At 36.9% G+C, this 27,890-nt stretch overlaps 1 protein-coding gene across 1 annotated transcript in view; it reads left to right on the top strand.

Moving 5' to 3' along the window:
• The window catches only part of Angpt1 (angiopoietin 1), a 237,252-nt gene that overhangs the window by 127,953 nt on the left and 81,409 nt on the right, over positions 1 to 27,890 (top strand). The window contains exons 2-3 of the mRNA XM_028766217.1: positions 11,488 to 11,643; positions 23,954 to 24,075. Coding sequence (XP_028622050.1) covers positions 11,488 to 11,643; positions 23,954 to 24,075 — 278 coding nt within the window. The remainder of the gene's footprint in view (positions 1 to 11,487; positions 11,644 to 23,953; positions 24,076 to 27,890) is intronic.

Raw genomic sequence — 27,890 nt, 5'->3', positions numbered from 1 at the left:
GTCTGTGGTTGCTTTCTAGACCTTGATGGAAGACCTTGTTTCTGAAGTCAGCACAAATTTCCAACAGTAGATTCATAGTAACAATGCTACATCTCATATGCAAGCCTTCCTCCTTAGGCCAAGTTCATAGTGCTGGAAAGACATATGCAAGTTGCCAAGGGAGAAAGCAATTGATACTTCTATTCATCTGTAATGGCTACAAGCCTGCGTGAAAAATTCTTGAGGGCACAATAGTGGCATTTATATCTTGAGGCAACCAACAGCTTTCTAGTTAATCCTAAGGTCTACTCAATATAAACCTAGCCAGTTACCATGCCTGGTTAGGTCATGCTTCTAGTGGAGAACTAGTATAATTTCTAAATATATTCTAAATACACATCCTTATAGCCACAGGTAAATGTCACTCTCACTCATCTCCCATCAAAGAAGCTTCTTTTTAAGCAAAAGAGACCATTATAGAATTCCACATTTGTTGAAAATATAGACAACTGACCATGGGATGCCAAGTCCAAAGTGATACCTATATAACACAACCCAGATATACAAGACTCCAAGATCACAGAAGGAGTCAGAAAGATTGTAATAGCCAGAGGATCATAACATCTTCTGAGAAATAGTGTCTTCTGTATGTGACAGGTGAACAGCAACCATGAAATCTCAACAATAAGGATACTTCAACCAGACCTGCAATATGACAACACCAGCTGGCCATGCAACATGGGTGAGGGCATTTCACAAGTCTCTTCCTCTAGTGGAAAGGCTATAGAAGCAATTAATGGCTACTGAGAGAAGTATAATCAACCTTCTTGAGGGAAGAGCACTTGATAGGTTATCGAATCCAAACTGGTCACCCTATACCAGTGTACATATGAGGAACATTAAAAGTATTCATCTGGCTGTATTCATATAGATGAATGTATACATGTATGTTTGCATGCAAGCACACATGCTTTATTACAATGTTAACTTTAGCTCATCTCCAATAGTGCACTAGAAAACAAGCAGTCTCATAGCCTCAAATTGTCTGTGTGAATGAACAAATGATGCCTAGGGTCTGTAGTCTTTTGATCAAAGTGAGAAAAAAATCTGTATTTTTTATAGTATTTATAAGATGTCAGCAATCATTATCCTGTTTCTATTCTTTAGATGACTGGTTTCATCCTATATTCCCAAGGACAATTTAAATAAGAACTCCCCAAAAATATGATTGAAGAAGAAATAGTTGGACCTCACACATTTTGCCTTGGAATGTTTCTTATACAATGTCATTGATAGCTTTATGATTGTTCAGGCTTATTGCAAGTCCAGTTAAGTAATCCCATATTGTGAGAGAAAACACATAAAAACATGGGCACACACACACAATTGTGCCATTTCTTTTGCCTGTGTAAGCTGAAAAAAGAGTAATTTGAAGCTTCATATTTGAGATACTCTTGGATGATAAAACAACAAATGGAGAGATTTACTTTATGAAAAGAAACAGCATGAATAGAAAAGAAATGTTCAAGAGTCCAAAGGCTGAACAAAGACATTGTACTGGAATGAAGTTTGATTTTAGAACTAATATCATTTAAATTTCATACAAAATACCAGAGGTAAATGATGGCAATTTTCTACTTAACAGTGATTTTTTAAAAAATATCTACAAATCCCTAAATGAAAACTTACACAATTCTGATATAGAATATGCTATTATCTACTAAATGTTAAATTTCATAGTATGTCCTGAAATATTTCATTTAATGTAATTTCCCCTAAAAATTGCCATCTTAAACTATTATTTTCATTTCTGTTACTTGTCATCGGAAACAAAGTTCTTATGTAGAAGTTTTACTTTAGAAATAGAATTTCTCTTGTAGAGTTCATTTTATCTATCTATCCCCATAACTTATTTTCTACACAAGAGGTATGTTGTCCACAGGAGATAGTTTCCTTATTTGTTTAAGTCCTAGAATGCATTTTGTATAGTATGTGCAACTGCTAGAAAAGGAAGGCATGCTATGCTATTTTGTGGTTCTTCCACTTTCTATTCATTTAAATATAAACTAAGAGTTTAGAAATAGGATTGCTAGGTTTTTTATTTAGCATTCTGGGCCTGCCTCTAAAGGTTAACAAACATCATCTATAGTAATTAATTTTTTTATGTTCTAATATTTAAATATTTAATGGTTATATAAAATTGTACATATTTGTGTGTTACTATGTAGTATTTCAATAGTTCACATGTTTATAATGTTTAATTTTTGAGAATTTTATATATCTTAATCATATTTTTCTCCTCCACAACTTCTTCCAGACCCTTTTTCTCCCAACATACCCAACTTCATCTTTTTTCTCTCTCTTAAAAAAAGTAAATAAAAAAGACCAAAAAAAAAGATACACCATCAAACACTGAGTTGAATTTGTGTAATTTTTCAGAAATATTCCAAAGGAAAGTATGCATTTATTGCTTTCATTGGGTCTTTAAGAACAGCAAAAAACTACTTAGAAATGAGCCTAAGAAACATGAATATAGAGTCACACATATGTAGGTTAGAAATCTGACAAAATATGCAAAGGATAAAGGTGTGTATGTGTGTATGGGTATGCATTTATGCTTAGCATGTTTGAAAATATGAAAAATGCCTTTTTGAACCTTGAACATGAATCACATTGAAATTCCAGCATCAGGTTTTTATCCTCCCTGTGTGGCCTCAATGACATGTTCTGTTTTTTTTTTTTTTAAACTGATTTATCACTTGATTTCCAGAGAAGGAAATTCCAGGATGTGGTTAGGAAAGTGAGCTTGCTTTAGCAAGCACAGTTTCCTATGTATGGTCAGAGCCTCTTGGTGATCTTCCTTCCTTCCCATCTTCCTACCTCTCAGATTTTTCAGATATATATATATTATATTTATATATATATATATATATATAATATATATATATATACCTCTATCTCTATATATCTCTATCTCTCTCTCTCTCTCTCTCTCTCTCTCTCTCTCTCTATCTATCTATCTATCTATCTATCAATCTATCTATCTACCTATCCATATCTCTGTGTGTGTGTGTATATGTATATATGTATGCATACACACACACCACACACACACACACACATGCACATATGGAGACTTAATGTCTGTTGAAGAATGGGAGACATTTATAACACTCAGTCCTAATAGGATGTCTTCATCAAACTTTTTCTGTCAGGGATGAGGGAGCTCTGTGGAAGTGGAAGTAAAAAAATTGTAAGAGACCGTGGGATGGAAGACACCAAGGAAATAGTGTTTTTCAGACACAACAGGACTGACGCACATAAGAAATCCCAGAGACTGTGGCAACATGACCAGACTATGTTCAAACCAGACATGGTTGCAGTACTGAGAGAGGGAAGTGGACTCATCCTCTACCCCTAATCATGAAGCTCTCTCCAACTGACAATCACTTTGCACAAGAAACAAAGGAAATATTATTTATTTCCAAGTAGTCTTACTGGGTATATAAACCACACTTAAGGAAAGGCCACATGCTCAGAAGTAGATGGTCAACAACAAAATGGATTCAGTGGTATCTCTGAAGAATTTTTGACTCATTTTGTTTCATTTGTGCATTTTTATGATTTACTGGTCTTTTACTTGTATACTATTATAGGTCCAAAAGAGTTCTTAGAGGAGAAAGTTGAATTGTGTTTTAAACCAGACTTAGGTCAAGATAGCAGGAAGTATGGTAGACCAAAAAATTTTAGTCAAGTTTTTTACAAAACCACTTGTAGAACACAACAAATTAATATTTGGTGAACAATAAACAGCCTGGAGGTTTGATGAGCCATAGTGTAAGATTGAAATAAGAAGAAAAAACAAGTTCCAGAATTTCAATAATCTTCTATTATGGTGTTAGGGATGTACTTTAGTGGTTAAAATGCTTGCTGTGTAAGTAAGGAGACCCTAGTTTGAATCCTCAGCACCCATATAAAATTCCATGTGTGTTTGCATGTATATTTAGAACTCTAATGCTGTGAGGAGCAGACACAGAAGGATGATTGGAGAGTGTTAGCTGCTGCTTAGCACCAAACTCCTTGAGAGACCGTGTCTCCTGGGAACAAGGTAGAAAGCACTCCTGACAGCTAACTTTTGCTTCTGTACACACCATACAGCTCCGTGTGTGTACACTGCACACACAGACTACACATACACAAATTTAATTCCTAAAAGAAATGAAATAAAAAAGTTCTATACTGATTAAAGAGATGTGATTTGACTGACAGATAGCAGACACCATTAAAAGAGTTTAAGCCTGGGATGAAAAGGCCAAGTTTGTGCTTAGATAGACCCCTCTGGTTACACTGTGGATGATGGATTGAGGAGAGCAAATCTGGAGTCAAGAGACCAGTTATGTAGTCATTAACAGACCTAGAAGAAAAATGATGAGTCTGACCTCAGCTAGAGGCTGTGAGGATAAAGGGATAATGTAGGGAGTGAGCAAATGAGAGCACAGATCCAGGCTTCCTTCAAGAGATTGATTGGCGAAAATGAAGAATTGACAAGAGGATTGCCTGTGGCTCAGAGGTCGGATAGGTGTAGTAGTATTTTTCATTGAGAGAAAAAACACAGAAGGAAAAGCATATTGTATAGGAAAAGGACAATGAATGTCTTTTGGACAGACTGGTGCCTGGGGATTAAGAGATTCAGATGTTCTTACTCTTTATCTTAAAACAGATGTGCCTGCTCTGAAGAGTTGACCTGGGGCTTTTCTATTTTGTTTCTGGATTCTTGGCTTCTATACTGCCAATAAGGATATGGTAGGACACACTTTATAGATATTAATGGATACATCCCTGCTTCTTTCATCTATAATAAATTAAACTAATTGAAATGGTACAGATTCATACCTCACAACTGGAGTTCTAACTTTTGTGAGAACTCCAGGAAACATTGGAAGAAATTTAAGTAGTCTTTAATCTAGTAAATGATGGTCTTAGGCCCAACTACTTTGAATGCCCTGCTCAAGATTGTGGAGTATATCAATGATTGGACTTGGAATAAACTTCAGCTATCTGATTCCTTTTTGGCTTAAGATGCCTTTCACATATCAATGCCCTTTGAAAATATATAGAGGGAAAATTATGCAGACATTAATTTCTTAACTATGATATTTTCATGGTGTGAGAAGCTGAGTGTGAAAGAGGCTCTAGGGCAGTGCTTGGGCCCAGGTCATATCTCTTTTGTTTGTACTAATGGACAATGACTTTCTGTCAAAAACCCAAAAATACTGATTTAAAATATCGATTATCAAAATTCTTGTAAGAGCATCTATTCATCTGGATTTTGTGGTATTTTTTTTGACATCTTTTGCTAATGTTTCAGTAATTTACTGCTACTCCTTTGTGGGTGGTATAACAAATATCGACTCACATTTTCAGTATCCATAACTAGGAATATGTTATTGGTAGACAGATTTAAGTATGTTTATAGGAAGAAGTGTAGGTGTTCAAATGTAAGCTCTGGCACTATACTTCTACATGTTTGTTTCCCACTGGGCTGGATCCCGTCTTTGTGAAGTCAGGCACAGGCTTAATTCACAGTACACACTTATCACACATGTGCTTGAACTACACTGAACTAACGTGGGGTCTAATGAGCTGGAAGAATTACAGAGTTCAGTTTCTGTTCTGCTGCTCATGGAGTGATACATAAGAATCAATATATATATAGGTCAATCAATATATAGGTCAATGACTGAGAACTGTCTGGAAGGCTTTAATGCCAGTAAGCAAAGGTTGAGTCTAGAGCATGAATGTTGACATTCTGAAATGTGGGAGTCAAACCAGCAACCAGCAGACATAAAGCAAGCCAACAAGCCAGTCTTTATAGGGCATGTGAGGTGGGCCAACAATATGGGAGGCAATGTTGGGTCAACCTTCAAATATAAGACTGATTTTCCCAGTCATCAATTGTCTGCAATCTGGTATCTGACATTAATTATCTCTGTCACTTTGTTTTCTATAACTTCTTTGAACTTCTTTCACTGTGTCAAGAAAGTGAAGTTTCTTATCCTATGGGCCTCAGATACTCACAGGACTGATGTTAAGATACAGGCTAACACAGCAGCCAAGAAGAGAGAGACTATTTGGGGTATTGGCTAAATATATCTATGGTCTAGGAAGATAATTATCCTAAACATAGTAAAAATTAAGTTGTATATTAAAAAAAAAACTAAGAGCAGAAATTCCTTCAAATAATATAGTTGCCTTTAGTCATTTATTTTTGTAAGACCATAAACCTAGATATAGAATTTTCAATATTGCCACTGATTTATGAAATGATGGTATTAGATAAAACCATCAACATTTAAGACTTTTTTTGAAGTACTTTACCTTTTTATTGTTTTCCTATATTTACTCGTCTATTTTGTTCCATGGTTATTTGGCCATAACTGAGTAATACCATATGCACCCTGTTTCATCTAGGGTCCACTAAATCTATAACATATTTTAAGCCAACATGCCTTTGTAAGATTTTATAGGACTTAAAATAGTTTTTTAAAGACTTACATAGAGGAATTATATTCTTTGTGCAAGCCACTTGAAGAGACCCTTTGAATCCAGATATGTTAGAGAATGTATTGCACATACAAGAAATGTCATAATCTCACTGAGATTCTGCTTATCATGATCATGAATTTACAAAGATTTTGAGCCTATAAAGGAATTTTGCTCATGGCTGTAACAATAGAAAACAGCCTACCTCTCATCCTCTGCTAGCCATTGGGTACAAACAAGCAATTAATAAAGAAATTACAAATGACTGGTTACCTTGACTTTTAAAGAGGTTTTGTCTTTAACAATACTATTAATTAGTTTCCTGTTAATGAATTAGGCAAATAGCATAACTTGCACTATTGTGAGTGTTAAATGAGTTACAAGTTGATAAATCTTAGAATGTATTTAATGTCAGAAGAAGCTTCTTAAGCTATTTCTGTCTCTTGGTGTGGTTAACATAGTTTGTAAATAATACAATGGACAGAATAAACATGATATGCCAATTGTATCAATATAGCTGACAAATGAAGCTCTCCAGATACCTGGTCCTACTGCCTCTCAACCCACCTCAAATTTGGCTGCTTCTATAGGAAAACTGGGTGAAAACAATCACCTTCCAACACTATTTTTCCCAAACAGATCACAAATAAGTGAATCTTCATGAACTACCAGTGAAATTAATCATCCAGCAAATCAATTTAGCAGGAGACCAGCAAGTACAGCTCTGAGGGTAGAGGAACATCAGGAGGTAGAGGAGCTGACTCATGTTGATTTCTATCAAGTCACCTAAGGCCTCTGGTTCGCAAACAATCAAATGGAACCAGCTTTTCCTTTGTAGTGTTAGTAGAAGGATCAAGGAGGAGAATTTTTGTGAAAGTTCATTATAAATACTAAATCACTTTATAAAAGTAACACTATTTCTTTATGTTAAAGATATCATTGATTTTTATTTCAATATTTGATCCAGATACTCCTATCCTCCTTCTTCCTTTGTTGGACCATTTTTTTTTATAAAACTCTGGAGGCAGACACTGACAGTGGTAATAAACCAAATAACTTTATCATTCATATGTCCCCACATTATTCATCAGCTCTTGTGGTTAGTGACTTCCCAGCTTCAACTCAGCCCTCAGATGTTCTTAAAATACTAAGTCTTGATGTGATCATTATTTTTCTGTGAATATATATATTAGAGCCCTCAGAGGGTATACGAAGACAATCAAATTTGTTACAAATCCTTCCTGAACGTGGCTGATTGGGAGCTTTGGCATGGTTTTTACAGTTCTTTATCTAGAGGAATGTTTAGAGATAAGATGAAAGCAGACTTCATATTCATCACACATTGTATATTTGATTTCAGCCTCCCCCTCAGCCTTTAAATCAATGGCATCTGGTTCTTGCTACTTAAGAGTGCCATTACTTTCCGCACTAAAAAGCAGTTAGTGCTGGATATACTGGCCCAATTGATTAAAAAATAATTAACTAGTGTTATATGCATCCCAGCAGCTTAAATGAGGGTTTCTATTTTGATGGAGGATGTACTTTATTTCTACAGCAGAAATAGCTGAACTGGGAGGCACCCTGTGGTTGTGATAGACATTGTCATGACACAGTCATTTTGGTTTGATGATCTAAAGTTCTGCCTTTAATAGAGAAACTTAGTAGTGAAGAGTATCAACATTTGACCAGTCAATAGGATCACAAAGCAGCTGAACCTTGATGTTCCCAGTATGTCCTTCTCTACAGTGCCTGGGGCACCTCATTGCTTTCAACAATACAAACACTAGGGACTATTTTCTGTGAGACAATTGTATTACAAAAAAAGTGATATTTTTTATCTAGTATTTTATAATTATCAAGCAGTAATGTAATGGAGACTACTGATTGGTGAGTTCCTTCTCAGAAGTGGAAGAAAATTTACTTAGAAAGTCAAATTATTATTTGAATTTTTTGAAACCATGAAAACTGACATATTAATACAAGTTTGGTTGCCTAAGTGAGTAACTCTTTTGCCCCCTCACCACCATTTTGCGACCAATGTAATGTTGAAATAGCTTGTAAATCACATTTTTTAAATTAGAAAGTATTTTTCCTACTTACCAATCAGATGAATTAAAACAATGTGCTAGTGACACTAATCATCTCCATTCTGACTCTGGTTCCTTCTTTGATGACAAACTGTTTCCAAACAGTTTCCATACAGGAGCTTCTTCCCTGGACAATGTTTTAACAAGGACTTCTTCCTCTGCTGAATCAGGGAGCTATAAGACAGGTTTTAGAATATAGACTTTTTTGTTGGAGTATTCTAGAATGTTGTACCTCATCTGCATTTTGAAAATCTTCTCCTGTAGTTTTGACAAATAATCAGAGAATCTGTAATTACATGTAAAGTACATAAGGTCCCCAGATAGTTCTGGCTCCATCGATGAATGGTTAAGAGTGCTAACCCAAAGTGAAAAGAAAAAGTTGTCAAATTTTAATGATTACAGGTGAGTTTCTTAGGGTTCCTAAGCTTCCACTATTACACTTCTAAAACAACATAGCACAGGAAATTTTGTTGGGTTTAATACTATAAGATTTTATCCTATCAAAAAATAAATAAAAAAGAAAGCATAGTCCAGTGCTTGCCATGTAAGAGACAGATGATCAATGTTGGCTATAAATGGCTGTTGTCTTCACAATGGTAACTCACATGCCATTTTATAGAATTTCCATGAAAGCCCCAAATTTCCTGGACAACAAAGGATCATACTATTAATGTTTGCCTGTCAGAGGCTTCTGCTACACATCTATCAAATGTACAAGGCCAATAATCTTTTAATTATGCTAAGACATAAATCGATGTGGTTGAAGGAAAAAAAAAAGTACCTTGGCTGCTCAAGGGAAATTATTGGATCATGCAACTTACAAGTGGATGTCCAGAGGTCAATCTGATTAAAACCATGCTTGGATCTAGAGGCTGGGAACATTCCTTCTGTCTGTATCACCTGGCTCCCCCATCTCTCCGCTTTCTGTCTGTCTTTTTACTCCCTACTTTGCTTTTATTCCTAGACTGGCTTGGGTTTTGTCATGGATAAAATGAACATCTGCAGTGCCAGGCATCCATATTGTTTATTTAAGAATGTCAGAGGCGAACAAAGTTCTCTTGTAAAGAATTAAGAAACTGGGGCTTAATGGGATTGCTTCCTATACTTTTCCATCTTGGAGAAACTTATATGGCAAACTAAAAGCAAAACACTCTAGCTCTCCAGGTTCAAACATGAAAATACTCTAAGATCTATGATGGATTATCTCCACTCCAAACACTAATTCTTGAAAGAGGCAAAGATAATTTCCCAAATGACAGTGAAGGACTATTATTAGGAATATGGAACCCAACATGAGAGACTCCCACGGCTTTAACCTAGCCTTTGGTTGTTGAAATGAGGTAATTTAATGAGAATAAACACAAGATTTGGCTCAGAGGACATATATGTTTTTTTAAAGTAACTTTCAGATATTTTGGAATCTACTTTGCATTTGTAATAAAGGAGGGTTGACTTATATTGATAAAGTATAAATTCAGAATTCATCACCAATCATATAAGTGATTTTAGTCTTGTTCATCTGGACCAGAGTCAAGTTAGAGAAGTAGAAATAGCAATGGCTGGGGTTAGAAAGGAAACTGCCAAAATTTCTGAAGGGATTTTACACTTAAGACTGCATTTATTGCATGATAATGATACTATAGAACTTATAATATGCATGTATTATAGTTCACTGAATCAATAAAAAAATTCACATAGCTGTTAATGATTTTCAACTCGGCTTGCTAAGCAAGACTTGGCAGAGATACCAAGTGGTTAAAAGTGTTTGCATGAGAGTTAAGGAGTTTCATGCTCAAGTCCAAGTCTGACTGTGTGTGTGGTGTGTGGCCTTGGACCTCATGTCTCTGGGATGTAGTTTCCCTATTGAAAAATTAGGTAATAAAATGCAGTCACCACACAGCAGTGGGGAAGAGTTAAGCACACTAACAGGGAAGTGCTGGCTTCTGCATTCTTCAAGCAGTGTCTATGGTTTTTCATTCTCCCAGGTGCCTAACAAGCTCCCACTCCCAACCCTATAGTCAGTCACTTAATAATTCTTATCAGCTCCAATGGTACTATGATTTTAATGTTCATTGTGTTCTCTGAGATGGTATCATAAAGGAATAAATTTTACCCACAGCAAGAAGGGCAAATGATGTTTTGTGAACTTTAATTTCAGTGCCTTCTCTGAGCTTTCAAAGGAGCAATGAGAATGGTTAAAGCTAGCTCTTGGGCTCTGCAGCTCATACGGTACATCACTGCTGATGTTTCAGTGTTTCCAAAGGCTTGTTTTCATTGACACCTGCCCTCCTCCTACTTCCTGTATTTTTTCTCCCAATGTGACCTGTTTTTACTTATGATCCTTAAGCAGAGGTAGGATGCTGAATTCTTCTGTGGTGAGAAGTCAGCATGGTAGAATCAAAAGACCAAAGCAGTAAGATTTGCCTTTAGGTTATTTGCTAGGTCACCTGCATTCTTGCTAGGTCACCATGGGTTTATTGCCTTTCATGTTCTGTTTCTGAGAGAGAGAGAGAGAGAGAGAGAGAGAGAGAGAGAGAGAGAGAGAGAGAGAGAGAGAGAGAGAGAGAGAAACAGCTTCAGTCACATCTTTGCAGTGAGGGTTAAATGAGATCATGTCCACAACAAGAGAGTGGGAAACAAGTGAAAATTTCCATTATGATTTGTGATTACCATGTGTGTGTGTGTCTGTGTATCCAGAGTGTTAGCAGCTGAATTGGTGTGTGTTCTGCTTTCATTCCTCAACTCCCCAACATGCAGAGGCTCTCTGCCAGATGGCTTCTCTGCCAGCTGTGTCTTGTTTTGTCCTTGTAAATACTGCATGCCCCAACAGGGAGGCTTTACTTATAATCTAACATGCCTTGTCCTTTATCTCTTGCAGCTTGAGAATTACATTGTGGAAAATATGAAGTCGGAGATGGCCCAGATACAACAGAATGCGGTTCAAAACCACACGGCCACCATGCTTGAGATAGGAACCAGTCTCTTGTCTCAGACTGCAGAGCAGACCCGAAAGCTGACAGATGTTGAGACCCAGGTATGTCCTCAGGGCCAGAGTCACATACTCAACCAGAAGATTATTTTAGAATTAGTCTTTAGTTTACTCCATAAACACAGAGCACATGTCAGCATGAGATTTGGGGAAACATACATTTTTGTTTATTGGTAATAACAACAGTGAGTGCTTGACATGCTATGTATGCCTTAATGAGGGTGAGCGTATTTAGGTTTGTGTGTGTTTGCAAAAAGAGAGCAGCTAAAAAATCTAATCAGCTTTAAGTTCAAATAAACACTGCAGCTACCAACTGTGATAGGACTTGTGTAAACCAAAAGAGTCACATGGTGACTATTGATGAGCTTTTTGACTTGTCTTGCTTTATCTCTGGTAACGCATTAGTGATAGTGGCATTTGCAGTGGCCTTGTGAATTCAATGAATTGAAGACTGCAGGTCCCCTGAGCAGGAATTAGCGTGAGTCTGCATATACCTGCATATTTGAGTGGAAATCAGTACAATGTAAGGATGCTTTTAAACTATCACTGTCATAAATATACTAACAAGTGTCATATTACCACACTGGAAGATAGCCTGCTAGTGCAGTTAACTATGGATAGTGTGATTCCAGTGTAATAGCATTCTGAAACTTGGGGTGAGACATGGCTTGGTTCCAATGTAGCTGAATTCTATCAAGGTTAAGAATTTGCATGTGTACATATGCCAGTGTAGGCTATTTCAACTTTATTTAATAGTGGCAGTGATATTGTAGATCGTATGTTGATATTTAAAGAGAAGTAGCAAAGATGTTATGTATAGATAAATCATTTTGTATAAAATTGTTGCTAAGACAAAACAAAAACAAAGAAACAACAAAAAAAAAACCAAACAAACAAAATAAAAAATCCACACACAGATATTTATGAAAACCACTTAAAGGCTATAGAAAAGTAAGATGTTTTGACCTTTCTCATTAACACAGTTATTGAATTCTAAAGTCTCCATATCTCTTTCACTGATTAATGATACGAATAACCAATTAATTAAATCAGAACTTAAATGCCTATTACATCGGAGTAATAAATTATCTAGATTTGAAAAGACACCTTTTTCTGAAGACCACGATCAGATATAAAGGAAATACAGGAAGTAAGAACTAGATCTCATGACTGAACAACTTGAGATATATTGACTCACATAAAGCAATCATGCTGATTTATAAAATATTGATTTCCTATGTTACACACAATGAAACTCTAATTTTTCTCTTACTTTATTTAAAGCAGAAACCTTACCTCCTGCTACAAACATTTTCCTAAGTTCAAACCCTGAAACACTGGCAGGTGAGATGGTCCAATAGGTTAAGGTGTTTTGTACCAGCCTTAAGGAGATGTTTTTAACACTCAGAAGTCATGTGGTAGAATGAGAGGGCTCCAGAATACGCGCGCGCACACACACACACACACACACACACACACACAGACATTTATTTATTTTTATGTCACTCCAAAACTCTCTTTGGTATTCTTTTTATTCTTCTCTCATCAAGGAAGTGTTAGGGTGGTGGAGAAAAAAAGTCTCATCAATATTTTTTAAATATTTCAAAGTTTTTAAAAGTAGCAATTTATTCTACATTCTAAAGACTGGGAGACAATGTACTTTCTGAAAGATAATACAGAGAAGGCAATGAATAAAGAGAAAATAAAACTCCCTGTGTTGAACAATGAAAATTCATCAAAGAGGCCAATTAAAGTTTATTAGATATAATAAGAATATTTTTTAGGATAGACAAACTCAAAAATAATCACAAATCCTTCAGAACAATCAACAGGAGTCAATTAGACATGGGAATACTAAGGCAGGTCTTATTGTGTTTTACAAAGTGAAGCCCTTACATTCTTATCTTCCTTTGACCATGTTGTAATCATTGGTATTTACACGCCAAAGTTTTCTTTAGCAAGTGTGTATCTGCATGGTGCATATTTGAACTCTTGAGACAGGACATGTTTTGCTTCAATTTAACCACAAAAGTGCACCCTACTCCTGTGGCAGAATCAAGTTAACAAAATGAATACTGTACCCTCGGTGCCATTACACAATTTACTTATAAGAACTTAAAAGCTGTCGGAGCCTTCTGATCGGTCCAGGTTTGTTCTGGTATTTTGCTCTGATATTGACCTAACTTAGTTTCACACTTTTATGGTTTGCTTTCCTGAAAATTGACTTCAGGCTGTTCAGAATCTGAGGATCACGTAGCAAGAGCTTTGCCCCATTGTACTCCCTGGCTCTCACATGATGATCTTATAAAGATAAGCTACTTATTGCTTACAAGTCCTCTGTTGACCTTCTAGATTTGAACTTCCAATGGTGGTGTGAGGGTTGTGGTTTTGCTGCAGGGCATAAAGGATCCCCCACATCCAGTGAACATTATAATCAGAAAAAGGGTCCTGTGATGAGCACTTCTAGAAAAGATTGTTGGCCTTGGGGGTGATAATGAGAAATCGAAACCAGAGAAAGCCTTTTCTTCCAGCTCAGAGGAACACCATTCAGACTTATCAGTATCTGCAAGCATCCCTTCTCCTTCAAGTTCCTCTTTTGCAAAAAGGAGTTGGGATCATGAATTATTCATGTGTCCCTTCTGTTGAGCAATCTGGCTCTCACTTTGTCCTTGGGCAAATTTGGTTTAGAGAGAATTTATCAGATCAACAAACCAAATGAAGTTTACTTTTAACCATCCTCTTGGCTCAGTCTTAATCAATCTTACACACATATTAACTAGTATCACCAAATACCTCCAATAAAGTATGTAGTATTTTCATTCCTTGTTGGAAGATGAGGAAGCTGAAATAAAGAGCCATACAAAAAGTTGGTTCAGATCAAAGAATTAGTGACCATTAAAGTGAGAATTTAAAGTTAAGCAGTTAAAAATCGCACATATTTAATATCTCTCTACCTGTGCTGACCTCTCTCCTGTGGTTCTGCCTTTTCTCTGAGATTTTAGGACTGTATCAATAGGTGCAAAGAGAGAACAAGATTTAACTCAGAGCAAGAAAACAAATGCAATATTATTAGCTCTACTGACAGTCTCTTATATGTTATGAAGATGCCATAGCTTTGCTGCTTAGAGAATGGCAGTCCACCTCCTTTCGCCCTCCCCCCCACACACACACACAGTATTCTCTCAGGTGCCAGTGACTTCATCACATGCAGCCTTCAAGCTCTCCTTGCCAGCTGCCAGCTGTGTCAACTGTAGGGAAGGTCTTTAGATGGCTATCTCAAGTTTCCTTCAGTCTCCAATAAGTTCCAGCACTATGGAATTAGAAACAGAATTTAATCACATTTGAACAGATGTATTTTACATATTTCCATGATGCAAGATGTTCCAATAAGTGACTTGAGCCCTACACTAATACCTAAATCAGTCCTTATGTCCACTGACTTTGAGTTAACATAGTAAAAATTCTCTAGATCAATTCACTTTCTGTCCCATTTCAAACATACCTTTTGAGTAGGCTAGGGTGGGAAGTCTAACTGAACAGTGATCCCAGCTGCTAGACTCTCAAGCCCATCAGGTATTGGTACAGAGACCACAATTCTCAACAGCCATTTCTAAGCAATGACTCACTGTGGCAGGATACTTAGCATTGTTCCCAGGAGCTTTTGAACTCTGCTGACACATGACTTTGGCTAATGTTTTCCCATCGCCTGTTGCATATAATTACAGCCGTCTTGAGGACAAAGACTTCCATCTACTTCCTCACTGAGGTAAAGCCTGCACCTCAATCTGAAGGCTGTCTCTGGCTCCTCCCACTTAGTTTTCCCTCCATAGACATTTCCTCTAATAAATTCCCTGCACATTTAATCCCGCTTCTCTTCTGCTTCTCAGAGGTCACTAAGCATGCTGACTACTTGGACCACAACAGCACAATTAGAAATTTAAAGCAGTTCAGAAGTAGTCTGTTGAAAGAACACATCTCTCTAGGCAATAACCAGTTTCTTCTTATGTCTGCTGTCAAAGGCTGGCTCTAAAAATTGAACTGTTTTCCTTGATGAGGACATAGTTGAATAAACTTTAAACTTTGACTTAGCTAAAATGATGGTGAAATAAATTAGAGAGGGAGTCGTATAAGGAAAATACATTGGTAATTAATTTGCATAAGGTATCGGAATCGAAAAATTCTAGCTCAATTTGACTGGCCTACCTTTTTGAAGCTGCATTAACACAGCCACATTTACCCATGCATGTGTTGTATGTGACTGTGTTACTGTTCTCACAGTAGGGTGGTTAAAGTAGAGTTGTAGTAAAGACAATACGGCCTGTATATCAGGGTTTCTTTCCCCTCCTCATTGCTGTGACAAAATACGTAACAGACACAACTTAAGGGAGTGAGAATTTAGTTTGGCTCACAGTTTGAAAGTACAAAATTCATGATGTGGGGAAGGCCCCTTAATGGGTGTGTTGTTGGGAATGCTCATATTTCACCAGATCAGAAAGCAGAGGGATCTGAGGCTACAACAGGACAAGCTACAAACCTGAAGACTTACCTCTAGGGATCCATTTCTTCCACTGAGCCCCCAAGCCATAAAGATTCTATAATTTCCCAAAAACAGCATTTCCAGCTGGAGATCAAATGTTCAAACACATGAGCCTTTTGCAAACATTTTACATCCAGATAATGACAGTTCATCAAGCTAAGATAGTTATTACGTGGCTGTTGACTAAAAAATCTAACTAGTTCTTCAAAGACATGTTAATTGGAATGTAAGCATTTTCTTTCCCTTTTTTTGAAGCTCTATCAGTAGAATTTGGAGCAAGACATGATATATATCAAGCCCTCAGTAAGTTCTAATTAAGTAATCAACAACCCTAACTGTAATATACTTGGATTTTAACCCAAGGCTGTGTTGGTAGTAATATAAATGAAAACTTAGCTGATAGGCCTGAATATGACTTCAAAGAATAGTAACCTACTGAAAAAATTGTGCTGTAGAAGTAATGATCCCAATGTAGGTTTTTGTATCCTGAAGAACAAGATAAATTTGGCCGCTTCCTACCTTATTGTGATAATTTTATTTGTATAATAAGGAAAAATCAGATGTCATCAGCTGACACAAACTGAAGACCTAAAGATACCTGGATAGAAAACAGTGAGTAGCAGTAGTTATTGGTCAAAAGGGCACCTTTCTTAGGCAGAGAAGCTGTGCGTTCTTAGTTACTTAAGTCTAAAGGAAGAACTAAGACTCTAAATTCAGAGACACTATGTAGTTCACACTAATTAACAGGATAATTCAACCTACAATGTCTGCATGTGTTAAAAAGTACTATACTTATCAAATTCCATAGCCAAATGCAGTTATTGTATTTTAAATGTGGCACAAAGATACATTGTTAGGTTATTAATAGTATCTATGAGTATTCAGTATATAAATATTTAAATATAATGAGGTTACTACAAACATTATAAATACTGATATGGATGTTTAATATAAACATATATGGCATAAATATAATACTCTATAATTTTCATATAGTATTAAATATCTATTACTATAACCTATATTAGCAATATTTCTCCAAGTTTCCTTAATTTTAGAGTAATTTTGCAGATAATTTGTTTTCTAAGTTTGATGGGTTCACTGAACTTGAGTTTGTCTTTTGCTTTCTGCCCCCCTCTTCACTTATGAATAACATATTTAATCTACTTAGACAACCATTTGATCATTTCTCATATTCAGGGATTGCTTGAGTGTTTATTTGGCATGTCATTAGATTCACTTTTTTTTAACACTTGTAGCTTTTCAAACTGGAAGTCATTCTGTTTAAAGGATTTCTTGAGCTGAGTTAAGAAGCAGGGTTACTTTATGAAATTGTTGATCACTTCATGTGACATTTCATCAAGAGGCAGGAGGACAAACCATCATCTTGCTCTTAGTAACATAAGGTCTGTGGATGTGGGCAGGGTACTAGCTGCCACTTTCCCTCTACAAAGAGAAAAAATAACACTTAGGATGATTCTCCACACCTTTTCCCCCTATTGATCAAAACCTCATTTCACTGATAGTGCAAAGCACTGAATTTATAGCTCTTTCTTTCTTTATTAACCAGCTTTCATGCTCTCATAGTATCTAATTATATCATGTGTTGTTAACTTTTCTTTATTAAACAAACAAACACGTCAAGTGAAAGCAATGGCTCCAAGGTCAATGTGCTGCAAAAAAGAGATTTCCTTTTGTGGTTTCTGTGTTGTCTTTCAATAACTTCCTTTCAGTTAGTATGGATTTTAAATTAAATACTCTTAAAGCATTACAAGAGGCTGTCTGAAATTCCTTACCTCACTTTCTCTAGAAAGTGAATACTTTTTATTATTTTTTTTTAAAAGAAAGAGCTTTAAACTACATAAATCCTCCATTTCAGATCTTACTTTCCCAAGTCTATGGCAAACTCTGGGAAATTTAAGCTTTGACACTGGTCCTTGGGGACTTATTGCATTTATTCTTCACTCTTTCCTTTTTTCCTTTTCCCTCCTTTCCTCTTAAACATTTTTTTCCCAGAGATGTGCTTTTGGGATATGTTTAAGCTAAGAAGGAAATGTCTTTTGTCATTTTAATGGAATACTTCAGTTATTGCCAGCAGTAAGTTCCATAGACTCATGCAAGGCAGTGGTCAATTTATCATAGTTTTCTACAGTTTCCTTGCATGCCCAGATCTTAACTTCAAGCGTGTTTGAAAACATCAGTGGAGTGACTTGAAATAAAGCAGAAATAGAATCAAGATGATGGGAAGAGAGAAGAGCCTGGCATTTGTGCTTAAAACTAAGTTGACCAGTGCTTAGCATGAATCTCTAAGATTGGTTTGGTTTCTTCTTCCATGCCTGATAATTCTTTAAATTTGACCTGTAAAAGTATAACTATGCATGTGGGGATGTTACTTTCATGATCAGTATCTAACTTGCAAACAGCCCATTGCACACTACCAGCATGTCCTCCAACACATAGTTGAATATTTCGGTGGCCATGACTTTGTTCGGGAGGGCTCTGGACCCAGCAGTGCAGGCCCTGTGTAATTGAAGTATGGCAGAAAAACATAGGAGGGTTAAAGAAGAAAGATCATCTTCAATAGTGGAGATTCCAGAAAAAACAGCAGGATGAGTGGACTGCAGGAGAGCACAGAGGTAGATGTTTTCCTAGGCATGGCCAGAACATACTCCTGAGCATGTCTTGAATATGAAAGCAAACTAACTCATCAGATGAAATGTGATGGATATTTCAGCCAGACAGAAGTACAGATGCAAATATCTTGAGGTGAAAAGGATTTGGCAAATTGAATTGGCAGAAAGACAGTGGATGGAGCATAGTGTGCCAGATGGGGGACAGAAGTGACATCCAAGAACTAAGAGACTTCTAATCGTGCAGTAAAAATATGTTAAGACCAAACTAAGTTCTTACAAATGTAAACCAACTGCAAAGAGAGTCTCTTAACATATTCAGCATGGAAAATGTCATGATCTGACTTGTTTTCACGAAACATTTTTGCTCAGTTATAGTGTAGACTAGAGGCAAAGGAGAATAAGAAGACAGGTTGGTTAATATTGGCAGTAGTTGCAAGTGTTAGATACAGGCAGCCTTGATGTCAATTCCAGATAGTGATTTCACTCTGTTTCTAGAGAAAACGGATAAAAATTTTGGATTATTCTTTGAAAGCCAAAATATTGGTCTTTGAATATATCGGGAGATGTGTCTCACAGTTTCTATGTGATGAAACACCATGACAAAAGTAACTTGGGGAAGAGATTATTTCAGTTGACAAACTCTCAGGTCACACTTCATCATAAAGGAAAGTTAGTACAGGAATAAAGAGGCAGGAACTGAAGCAGGGGCCATGGAGGAGTGCTATGTATGGGCTTACTTTCCATGAACTTCTCATCTTGCTTTCGTATACCATCTGGTACAGTCTGCCAAGGAGTGACACAGCACACCATGGTCTGTACCCAGTTACATCAACCACGAGTCAAGGTAATACTTCACTGACTTTCTCTGTAGGCCAATCTTGAAAAGACATTTTGTTGACTAAGAGTCATTCTTCCAGGTGTGTTAAGAGCAGATGAGCTGGACCAGAGATTGTGAGAGCAGGAGAGCTGGCCGTGTTCCTTTCCATCTATAGCATTAGGTGAGCTAGCGGTGCAGTGCTAGAGAACTTGTCCTGTGGTGTGGGTGCAGGAGAACTGGCCAGCTGACAAACTCAGGTTCTTGCCATGCCCAAATCCAGTGCTTTAAGTTGGCACACCACATCTGTGAACTGCTAGATCATGTGAAGGGTCAGGTCCTACAGATCCAAAGCTGCAGAATCTCCAAGACACAGGGCAACAACAGAACATTTAGGAGGAGTCCCTGTGAGGATCTAGTAGAATACAGTGTAGCAGAAGCCAGAGTCCTTTAACCAGACCAATGGCTCATTGCAACGAACATTCGCGAGTAAAGATGTATGTGGAGAAAAGTGTGTACTGTGTGACACACAGTGACACAGTGCAGCTTCCATTATGAGATATGTGTGTCTTTGTTACAGCTTTTAAAATTTTTTTTACATAACTTTATTTTTTAAATTTTCTTTTATGCAGGAGGTTGCAGGGGCAGAGGGCAGATATGAAGGGGTAGGGAGATGAGTGTGATCAGGGTACAGGATGTGAAATTCACAATGAATCAGTAAAAAAAGTAAAAAGAAAGCAATCGTTCTTCTCAAATGTGTCTAGCTTTGTGTCAAGTTAACAAAAACCAACCAACACAATGTGCGCTCAAGAGAGTATGACAAACCAAAGCAAATACAGGTTTGGATGTAGCTGTGAACAATGTATTTCATTCCATGAGATGACGTGCTTACCTTTTATTCATACATAAGTGTTCAGTGTCTTCTCACTCCAAGTACTGATTGTCACACAGAAATACAAAGTGATTCACTCCTCATTTCAAATATTTATAAGTGATTATTAAGTAAACAAAGAAACCAGAAGCTGATCTGTGTAAAATATTTGCAAATGTAGCCACAGTTTTAACATTTACTACCATGCTTTTTAAATTCCATTTTTCCTCGAATAAAGTGATAAAGAATATAATTTAAAAATAATACTTGTGCCATCTTGCAGTCCCACCAACAATGGAGGAGTGTTCCTCTTTCTCCACACCCTCGCCAGCATCTACTATCACCTGAGTCTGCAAGATGGTGCAACCACTTTGGAAATCAGTCTGGCGGTTCCTCAGAAAATTGGACATAGCATTACCCGAGGATCCAGCTATACCACTCCTAGGCATATACCCAGAAGATGCTCGAACATATAACAAGGACATATGCTCAACTATGTTCATAGCAGCCTTATTTATAATAGCCAGGAGCTGGAAAGAACCCAGATGTCCTTCAACTGAGGAATGGATTAAAAAAATGTGGTATATTTACACAATGGAGTATTACTCAGCTATTAAAAACAATGAATTCGAGAGGTTCCTAGGTAAATGGATGGAACTAGAAATTATCATCCTGAGTGAGGTAAGCCAATCACAAAAGAAGACACATGGTATTCACTCACTGATTATTGGATATTAGCCTAGAACCTTGAAATGCCCAAGATGCAACTCACAGGCCACATGAAGCCCATAAAGAAGGAAGACCAAGTGAGGGTGATTCGGTCCTTCTTAGAAGGAGCAACAAAATACTCAAGGGAGCAAATATGGAGACAAAGTGAGGGACAGAAACTGAAGGAGGGGCCGTCTCAAGACCACCCCACCTGAGTATCTATCCCATGTGCAATCACCAAAGGTAGATGCTGATGTGGAAGACAGGAAGTGCATGCTGATAAGAACCTGATATGGATATCTCCTCAGAGGCCTTCAAGAGTCAGACATATTCAGAGGCAGATGCTCACAACTAGGCATTGAACTGATCATGGGGTTCTCAATAGAGGAGTTAGAGTGAAGACTGAAGGAGCTGAAAGGGTTTGTGGCACCATGAGGAGAGCAACAATACCAACCAACCACAGCTCCCAGGGTCTAAACCACCAGCCTGGGAGCACTTAGGGGGGGATCCAGGGCTTCAGCTGAATATGTAAAAGTGGAGGGCCCTGCTGGGCATAGGTGGAAGAAGTGAACCTTGACCTCATGAAGGCTGGATGCCCCAGGGGGTGGGAATTTTGAGGGTGGGGAGGTGGGAGTGGGGGGGGTGTAGATAGAGGTTACATCCACAGAGAAGAAGGAGGAGGGGCGAGGGGATTGGGGGTTCCGAGGGGGTGGTGGGGGATGGGGTAAGGGGACAACATAGGAAATGTAAATAAATCATCCAATAAAAAAAAAGAAAAAAAATAATACTTGTGTTAATTCTCTGAGAATTTCATACAATATATTCTGATCATATCCACCTGTCTCCAAACACCCCTTTCTGCTCTCTCCTGATCAGTTACCATCTTTCAGGGGTTTCAATTTTCCCCCATTGGGTGTCCTTTTGTGTTGTACAGGTACTCAACCCTTGAGTGTGTTCAATCTACCAAGGTCACATTGTTAAAGAAAACTTACTCAACCAACAGTCATCAAATGCTAGTAACTAGCATGTGGTTTCACACATACTTTTTACCTTCTGTGCTGGGAATTTGTATGTTTTGAGCTTGAGTTCATATGTGTTTAAGAAAAATGCATTATTGACAAAGTCTTAAAGTCACATAGAACAGACAAGTAATTGTAAAGTAAATATAGTCCTTGAAAGTGTTTACTCCACTCCTATGTAGTCTTATTTACTTTACACTGTTCATAGCCTAGAAAGTAGTGGGGCGCTAGAGAAGGGATGGAAAATGGCAAGATGAGACATTTATACATTGAAATACTTAACTTGTTATGATTCATTTATATATTATGTTTCCATGGATATGGATTTGAAACCACTCCAAAGACTAATAATAATGATATCATCTAATATTTATGGAATATGTTAGAATTTTAAAAATTCTGCTCTGAAATTACATACGTATATGTGTGTGTGTGTGTGTGTGTGTGTGTGTGTGTGTGTGTGTATAAACATGTATTTTAGCTTGATTCCATAGGTGAGAATGAGCCCTTCTTTAAATTTTGCATCTGAAGCAGTTGTCTCTCACCTCCAACCTAGTTTCTTCTCTGTCTTACTAGAAATACAGAGCCCAACTGCCTTGCAGTCCCCTGCAGACATAGCTCAATCAAGTAGTTGAGTGCATGATGCAAAGGTTCCAATCCAATTCCAGCTTTAATCCTTCTCCAGTGGAGGAGGAACACACCAACACTTCCACATTTAGAGCAGGACACTGCGCTTGATAGTGATACTGCAAAACATCTTCTCAGATCCCCTTTAATAAATAGATCTAAGTAAAACTATGTGGCCAAAAAGATTTTAAGTAATTGAAGGAGAATTTAAAAACAATATAACCTTTCCCTTCCCCTTTTAAAATCTCCCTTAGTGCAAAGATAGGGAGGATCTAGAAAGAGAGGGACAAATGTTGACTCCATTTGAAGACATCTTCCAAGGCTGCTGTCTTTGCCTAGAGAATGGTAGAGTTGGGTGTAAAAGTACAGACTTTTATCCTTATTAGCCTCTGAGTAGCAGTGTAGATCTTTTGTGACACTTTTGAGGACTCCAGCTAGTACAGATGAAAAAAAAATAATAGCAATCTCTCTTCTTAACAATTTCAGGTCTAAATATGGAGGTTTTCAATAGTTACTTGAATACAGCCTCTCAGTTTACTGTGCAAATCTGTAGACTCAAAAAAAGTTTCTGGTTAGAAACTTAGATCTTAAAAAAAAGAAAGAAAGAAACTCAGATCTTGAATCTGGATTACACTGGATTCCAGTGTCCTTGTCAATAAAGTGAGACTGTCAAGTAAGTGAGATAGTATATGAAAGTTCTCTTGGGTGAATTCACTGCCATGGTAGCCATCCAATAAATGTATGGTCAGAATTCTCCCCAGACTATTGCAAGAGTTGTTTGAGTTTCTAATCTAATATAGTAAGGTGATAGGCTTGAGTAGTATTATATATCTCTTAATTCTAAATAACCCGTAATATCAAGACATTATATTAACAATATAACTTGCACTTATAAATATTGGACAGAATATATAGGAAACTTGGAAAATATAATATACTAGGATGTAAGGGTATAAAAATTGGAGTATGCAAATAAATTTAGTCCATCTCTGCCTTGTACCTTTACTTACAAAGCAGTATTTGATAGACTGCATCATATGCACAAGTCATTCTGAAAAATAGTAAGAAAAAAATTTTAAATGCTCAGGGGTTTTTTTTTACTGCTTGTTTAGTGACTGAAATTTTATTTTCCCAAAATGTTTCAAGGTACTAAATCAAACATCCCGACTTGAAATACAACTGCTGGAGAATTCATTATCAACATACAAGCTCGAGAAGCAACTTCTCCAACAGACAAATGAAATTCTGAAGATTCATGAAAAAAACAGGTAAGGACTATTATATTATAAAAATACTTTTATGTATACTTATTGATATCCTTTAGCTCAGTGACAACTGAAAGTTTCATTTGAGGTAACTGAAAAACTAAATCCACAAGAGAGAAGGAAGACTCAGGCATAGCCAATGTGTCAACCAGTGGGCCTGTATTGTGCTTTCATCTTGAAGTGCCTGGCCCTCAGTCTTAATTCTGCCATAAGCCATTTTTCAAATAACACGATATATACAAAAATTGTTTGACATTTTGGCTAAATCTATTGACTTTTCTTCAGTAGCACCAACTTTATAACCTTAGAGAAAAAAATTGACAGGTGCTCTTGGATTGTTCCTCAGCCAGTCACTTATTCCACTCTTAAGATCACAGTAAAATATAAGATTATTCAACACAGAGCTTGTATTACAGGGAAGCAGATTTATACTTTTTCTAAGAAAAAAAAACTTGCCTATAAAATAACTAAACATAGTTTTTTCATTTAAAGAAATTTAAGTTGGACATATTTTTTGGTTGATTGATAGATATCCTCATATGGTAGTGTTTTCTTAGGTTCAAGGCAGATCAGGTCAGTGGAGCATAACTAAGATTTTGGAAGGTGGGAAAGTGAAATGAGCTCATTTTGAAGTCATTAATACTGACAATCGGTACTTGAGCAAAGAACCATCTTCTATAGAATAAATGTCATTCACTTCATTGGATTTTCTTGGGAATATTGGTTGTCTAGAAGATGGTTTAACTCTTACCCTGCATTCAGTAAAGACAATCGTCCTGATAGGAAGTCGCTAAATACCACTAACTGCTGGGGCTAGACTTTGCTGTCTAGACTCTCTTCACATGCCAGGGAAGCATATGACAGGACTGTGGTCATTCCTACTTTCCAGAAGGACCAGGGAATCAGACCAAATGGGTAGCCTGCCCAGGGTCACACAGCTTGCTAATGATGGAAGCAGGAATAGAATCCATTCACTTTGCTGGTAGCTGTCTTGTTTCACCCTCACAGAAGACATCTCATGATCTATGACCTAAAGGCTTTTCCAGCATCTAGCAAAGAGTAGACATCAATGCCAAGGATTACAATCAAACTTCTGCATGAATAAAATAAACCTGACTGTTGATTTAGCATCTGCAAGGGGTCACAAGTCTTAAATGTATTTATTCTTGCAGGGTGATATGGGATAAACTATTTAAGTATAAATAAACTTGACAGCACTTGACCCTCAACTGGCTGTTTGATGAAATGTTCTGAAATGGAAAATCCTCTTGGAAATTACTGTTTATCCCAACACAGTCCCATGATAACCAGAAATATGCATGTGTGTAACAGGTATACTTTACTTCAGTCACCCTCAATTTAGGGTTACCACTAAATGCCTTAATTTTCTTGCTGAAGGGAATCCCACTTACAATAATATATTTCAAGATTTCTGTCCAGGAATTTTGAATATGTAGAGCAATTGCATGTAACTTTGTTTTTCTGAGTCATTATTTATATTTAGCATTTTTAGAAAGAGGATAGATAGATACACAAATATATGTATATATGAATATATATGTATATATATATGTATACAATAATACACATATATCATATATATACATATCATATAACGATGATAAAGGGATGGTCAAAGCTAAGGAAAGAACAAAGATCTTTATCTGAAAACCTACTACAATTGTAAAAATGAAAAATCTGTTATAGAAACAAATGAAAGAAAGTAATGGAAAAAGGTCACATGAGTTACTGAGCTAGTTAAAACTTTATGTTCTGTTGACTTAAACCTAGTTCATTCCACCAACAACCAAAGAGTACTTATAACCGACTTGTTACAACCAGCAAAGAAGTAGAGCTGGGTTGTCATTCTAGGGGCAAGCTGGTCAGGAAAAGCAGGCTTAGCCTGGGGGTTGGGGAAATGGCTAATTTTCATTCTCAGCTTGATAGATTTATAATCGCCTAGGGGAAAATATCTCTGAGCTGTCTGTGAGGAAACTTCCAGAGAAGTTTAAAGCAGGAGGGAAGGTCCGCCCTGAATATAAGCAGCACCATGGCAGGTACTACAGTCCCAGTCTGAGTAAAAAGGAGGAATCCAGCTAATCCTGGTGTTCATCTCTCTCTGACTCTAGACTGGTGACACAATGCGACTGGTTGTCTCTCACTACTACTACTGTGAGACCCTATCACAATGGCCTGTTCCCCTGAAATCATGAGCCAGAATAAACCCTTCCTCAAACAGCTTTAGTCAGGTCTGCCATCACAGCAGTAAGAGAAGTGACTAAAATAAAGGTAAAGGAAACACACAGATGACATCTGCAACAGCAGGTCACTTCCGGCCCCTGCTTCGTTAAGCCTGAGTATTTTCCTCTCACCCGTGTATTCTCCCAAGCACAATTCGTCAGGCTCCTGCCCACCTAAATGTGCGTGCCACAGGTCAAACTTGATTGTGCAGCTATATTTTATTGATATTTAAAATTTATTAAAATTTAATTGTAATAAGAACGCCCTTGAGAAGTCAGGAAAATCCCAGTAGCAAGTCAATTTCAATAAAGTAGTGCTCTGAAAGCCGCGGTTGACATTAGCATAGTGAAGATGACTTCAGACCCTCAAAACTGACCATCTTGTTTCTGGAGTCATAACTCCAGTAGTTTTAAAGAAACACATTGAGAATATAAACTCAAACTCTCTGTTCCTAAATTCAGGTAAGTGTATAGACAGATGTTTTTCTACCATAGTATGCTATGTAGAGAATCTTTTATAAAACTAAGCAATGTGTCCTTCACTTTTAGGTTAGACCTCATTGTCTAATCAATAGATTTGAGTCATCAGATTGCCAGCATGTCTGAGGCAGCCTCAGAGTTAACACTAATGCTTTACTTTGTGAATTTAATCACCCAGCATGTCACTATGGTGAGCTGCATTGGAAGAACACTTACAATTTCTATTTTATAATGAAGAGCTAGGTATGTAGCCAGGTGGTATATGAGCTGCCTAGTAAGCATGGAACCTAAGTTCAATCTGTAACCCCAATAAATATATAGACAAGCAAATAAATAAATGCTTAAAATTAAATAGAGTATTACATGAGAGTTGTTTTGAAATTTACTTACAATCTTGACATAGAAATCTAAGGAACTAGAAAGTAGTATTATTTTCAGGTTAGTTTATATTTGCATATTTCACCATAAAGCAAAAAAAAAAAAAGATTCAGGAATTGATTCAGGAGATATCTATACATAAAGAACTTTATCAACTCAATCAAGAGGAATTCACTTTCTTCTTCTTTTTAACTTGCAACTCTGGAAACAGCACAAAGATAAACTTTAATGTCGATAAAATGTTCCTGCAATGCAAGTCATTATTGCATTGCATTTTGTTGAATAGAACCACCACGGAGGGGCTTCAGCCCATCTCTCAGCAGATGTGTCACTGCCTGTGACTAATATCTTAAAAAGTTACTACCATACATTCTTCACTGTTTTTCCTACTGACTTGGCTTTTCCTACTGACTTAGCTTGATCACTCACTCCTGGGATACCATGGGTTTCAAATGGAAAACCTGGAAGGCTCTATGACTAACTAGAAAATGAATGGATGCCCTGAACTTCAGTTGTGTTTAAAAAACAAAACAAAAAAGAAACCACTTATGCTCTTCACTGTCAAGTGTATTCATATGTCTCCCCTCTTTCTTACTTCTTTCCTTCCTCCACTTAATTTTATTTATTCTTGTTCTTCCATAACAAATATATATGTTATATCTATATCTATATCATCTATATCTATATCTATATCTATATCTATATCTATATCTATATCTA

This window comes from Grammomys surdaster, unplaced genomic scaffold (genome assembly GCF_004785775.1).
Source record: "Grammomys surdaster isolate TR1022 unplaced genomic scaffold, NIH_TR_1.0 63, whole genome shotgun sequence".
Lineage (NCBI taxonomy): Eukaryota > Metazoa > Chordata > Mammalia > Rodentia > Muridae > Grammomys > Grammomys surdaster.
This window is presented reverse-complemented; position numbering and strand designations above follow the sequence as displayed.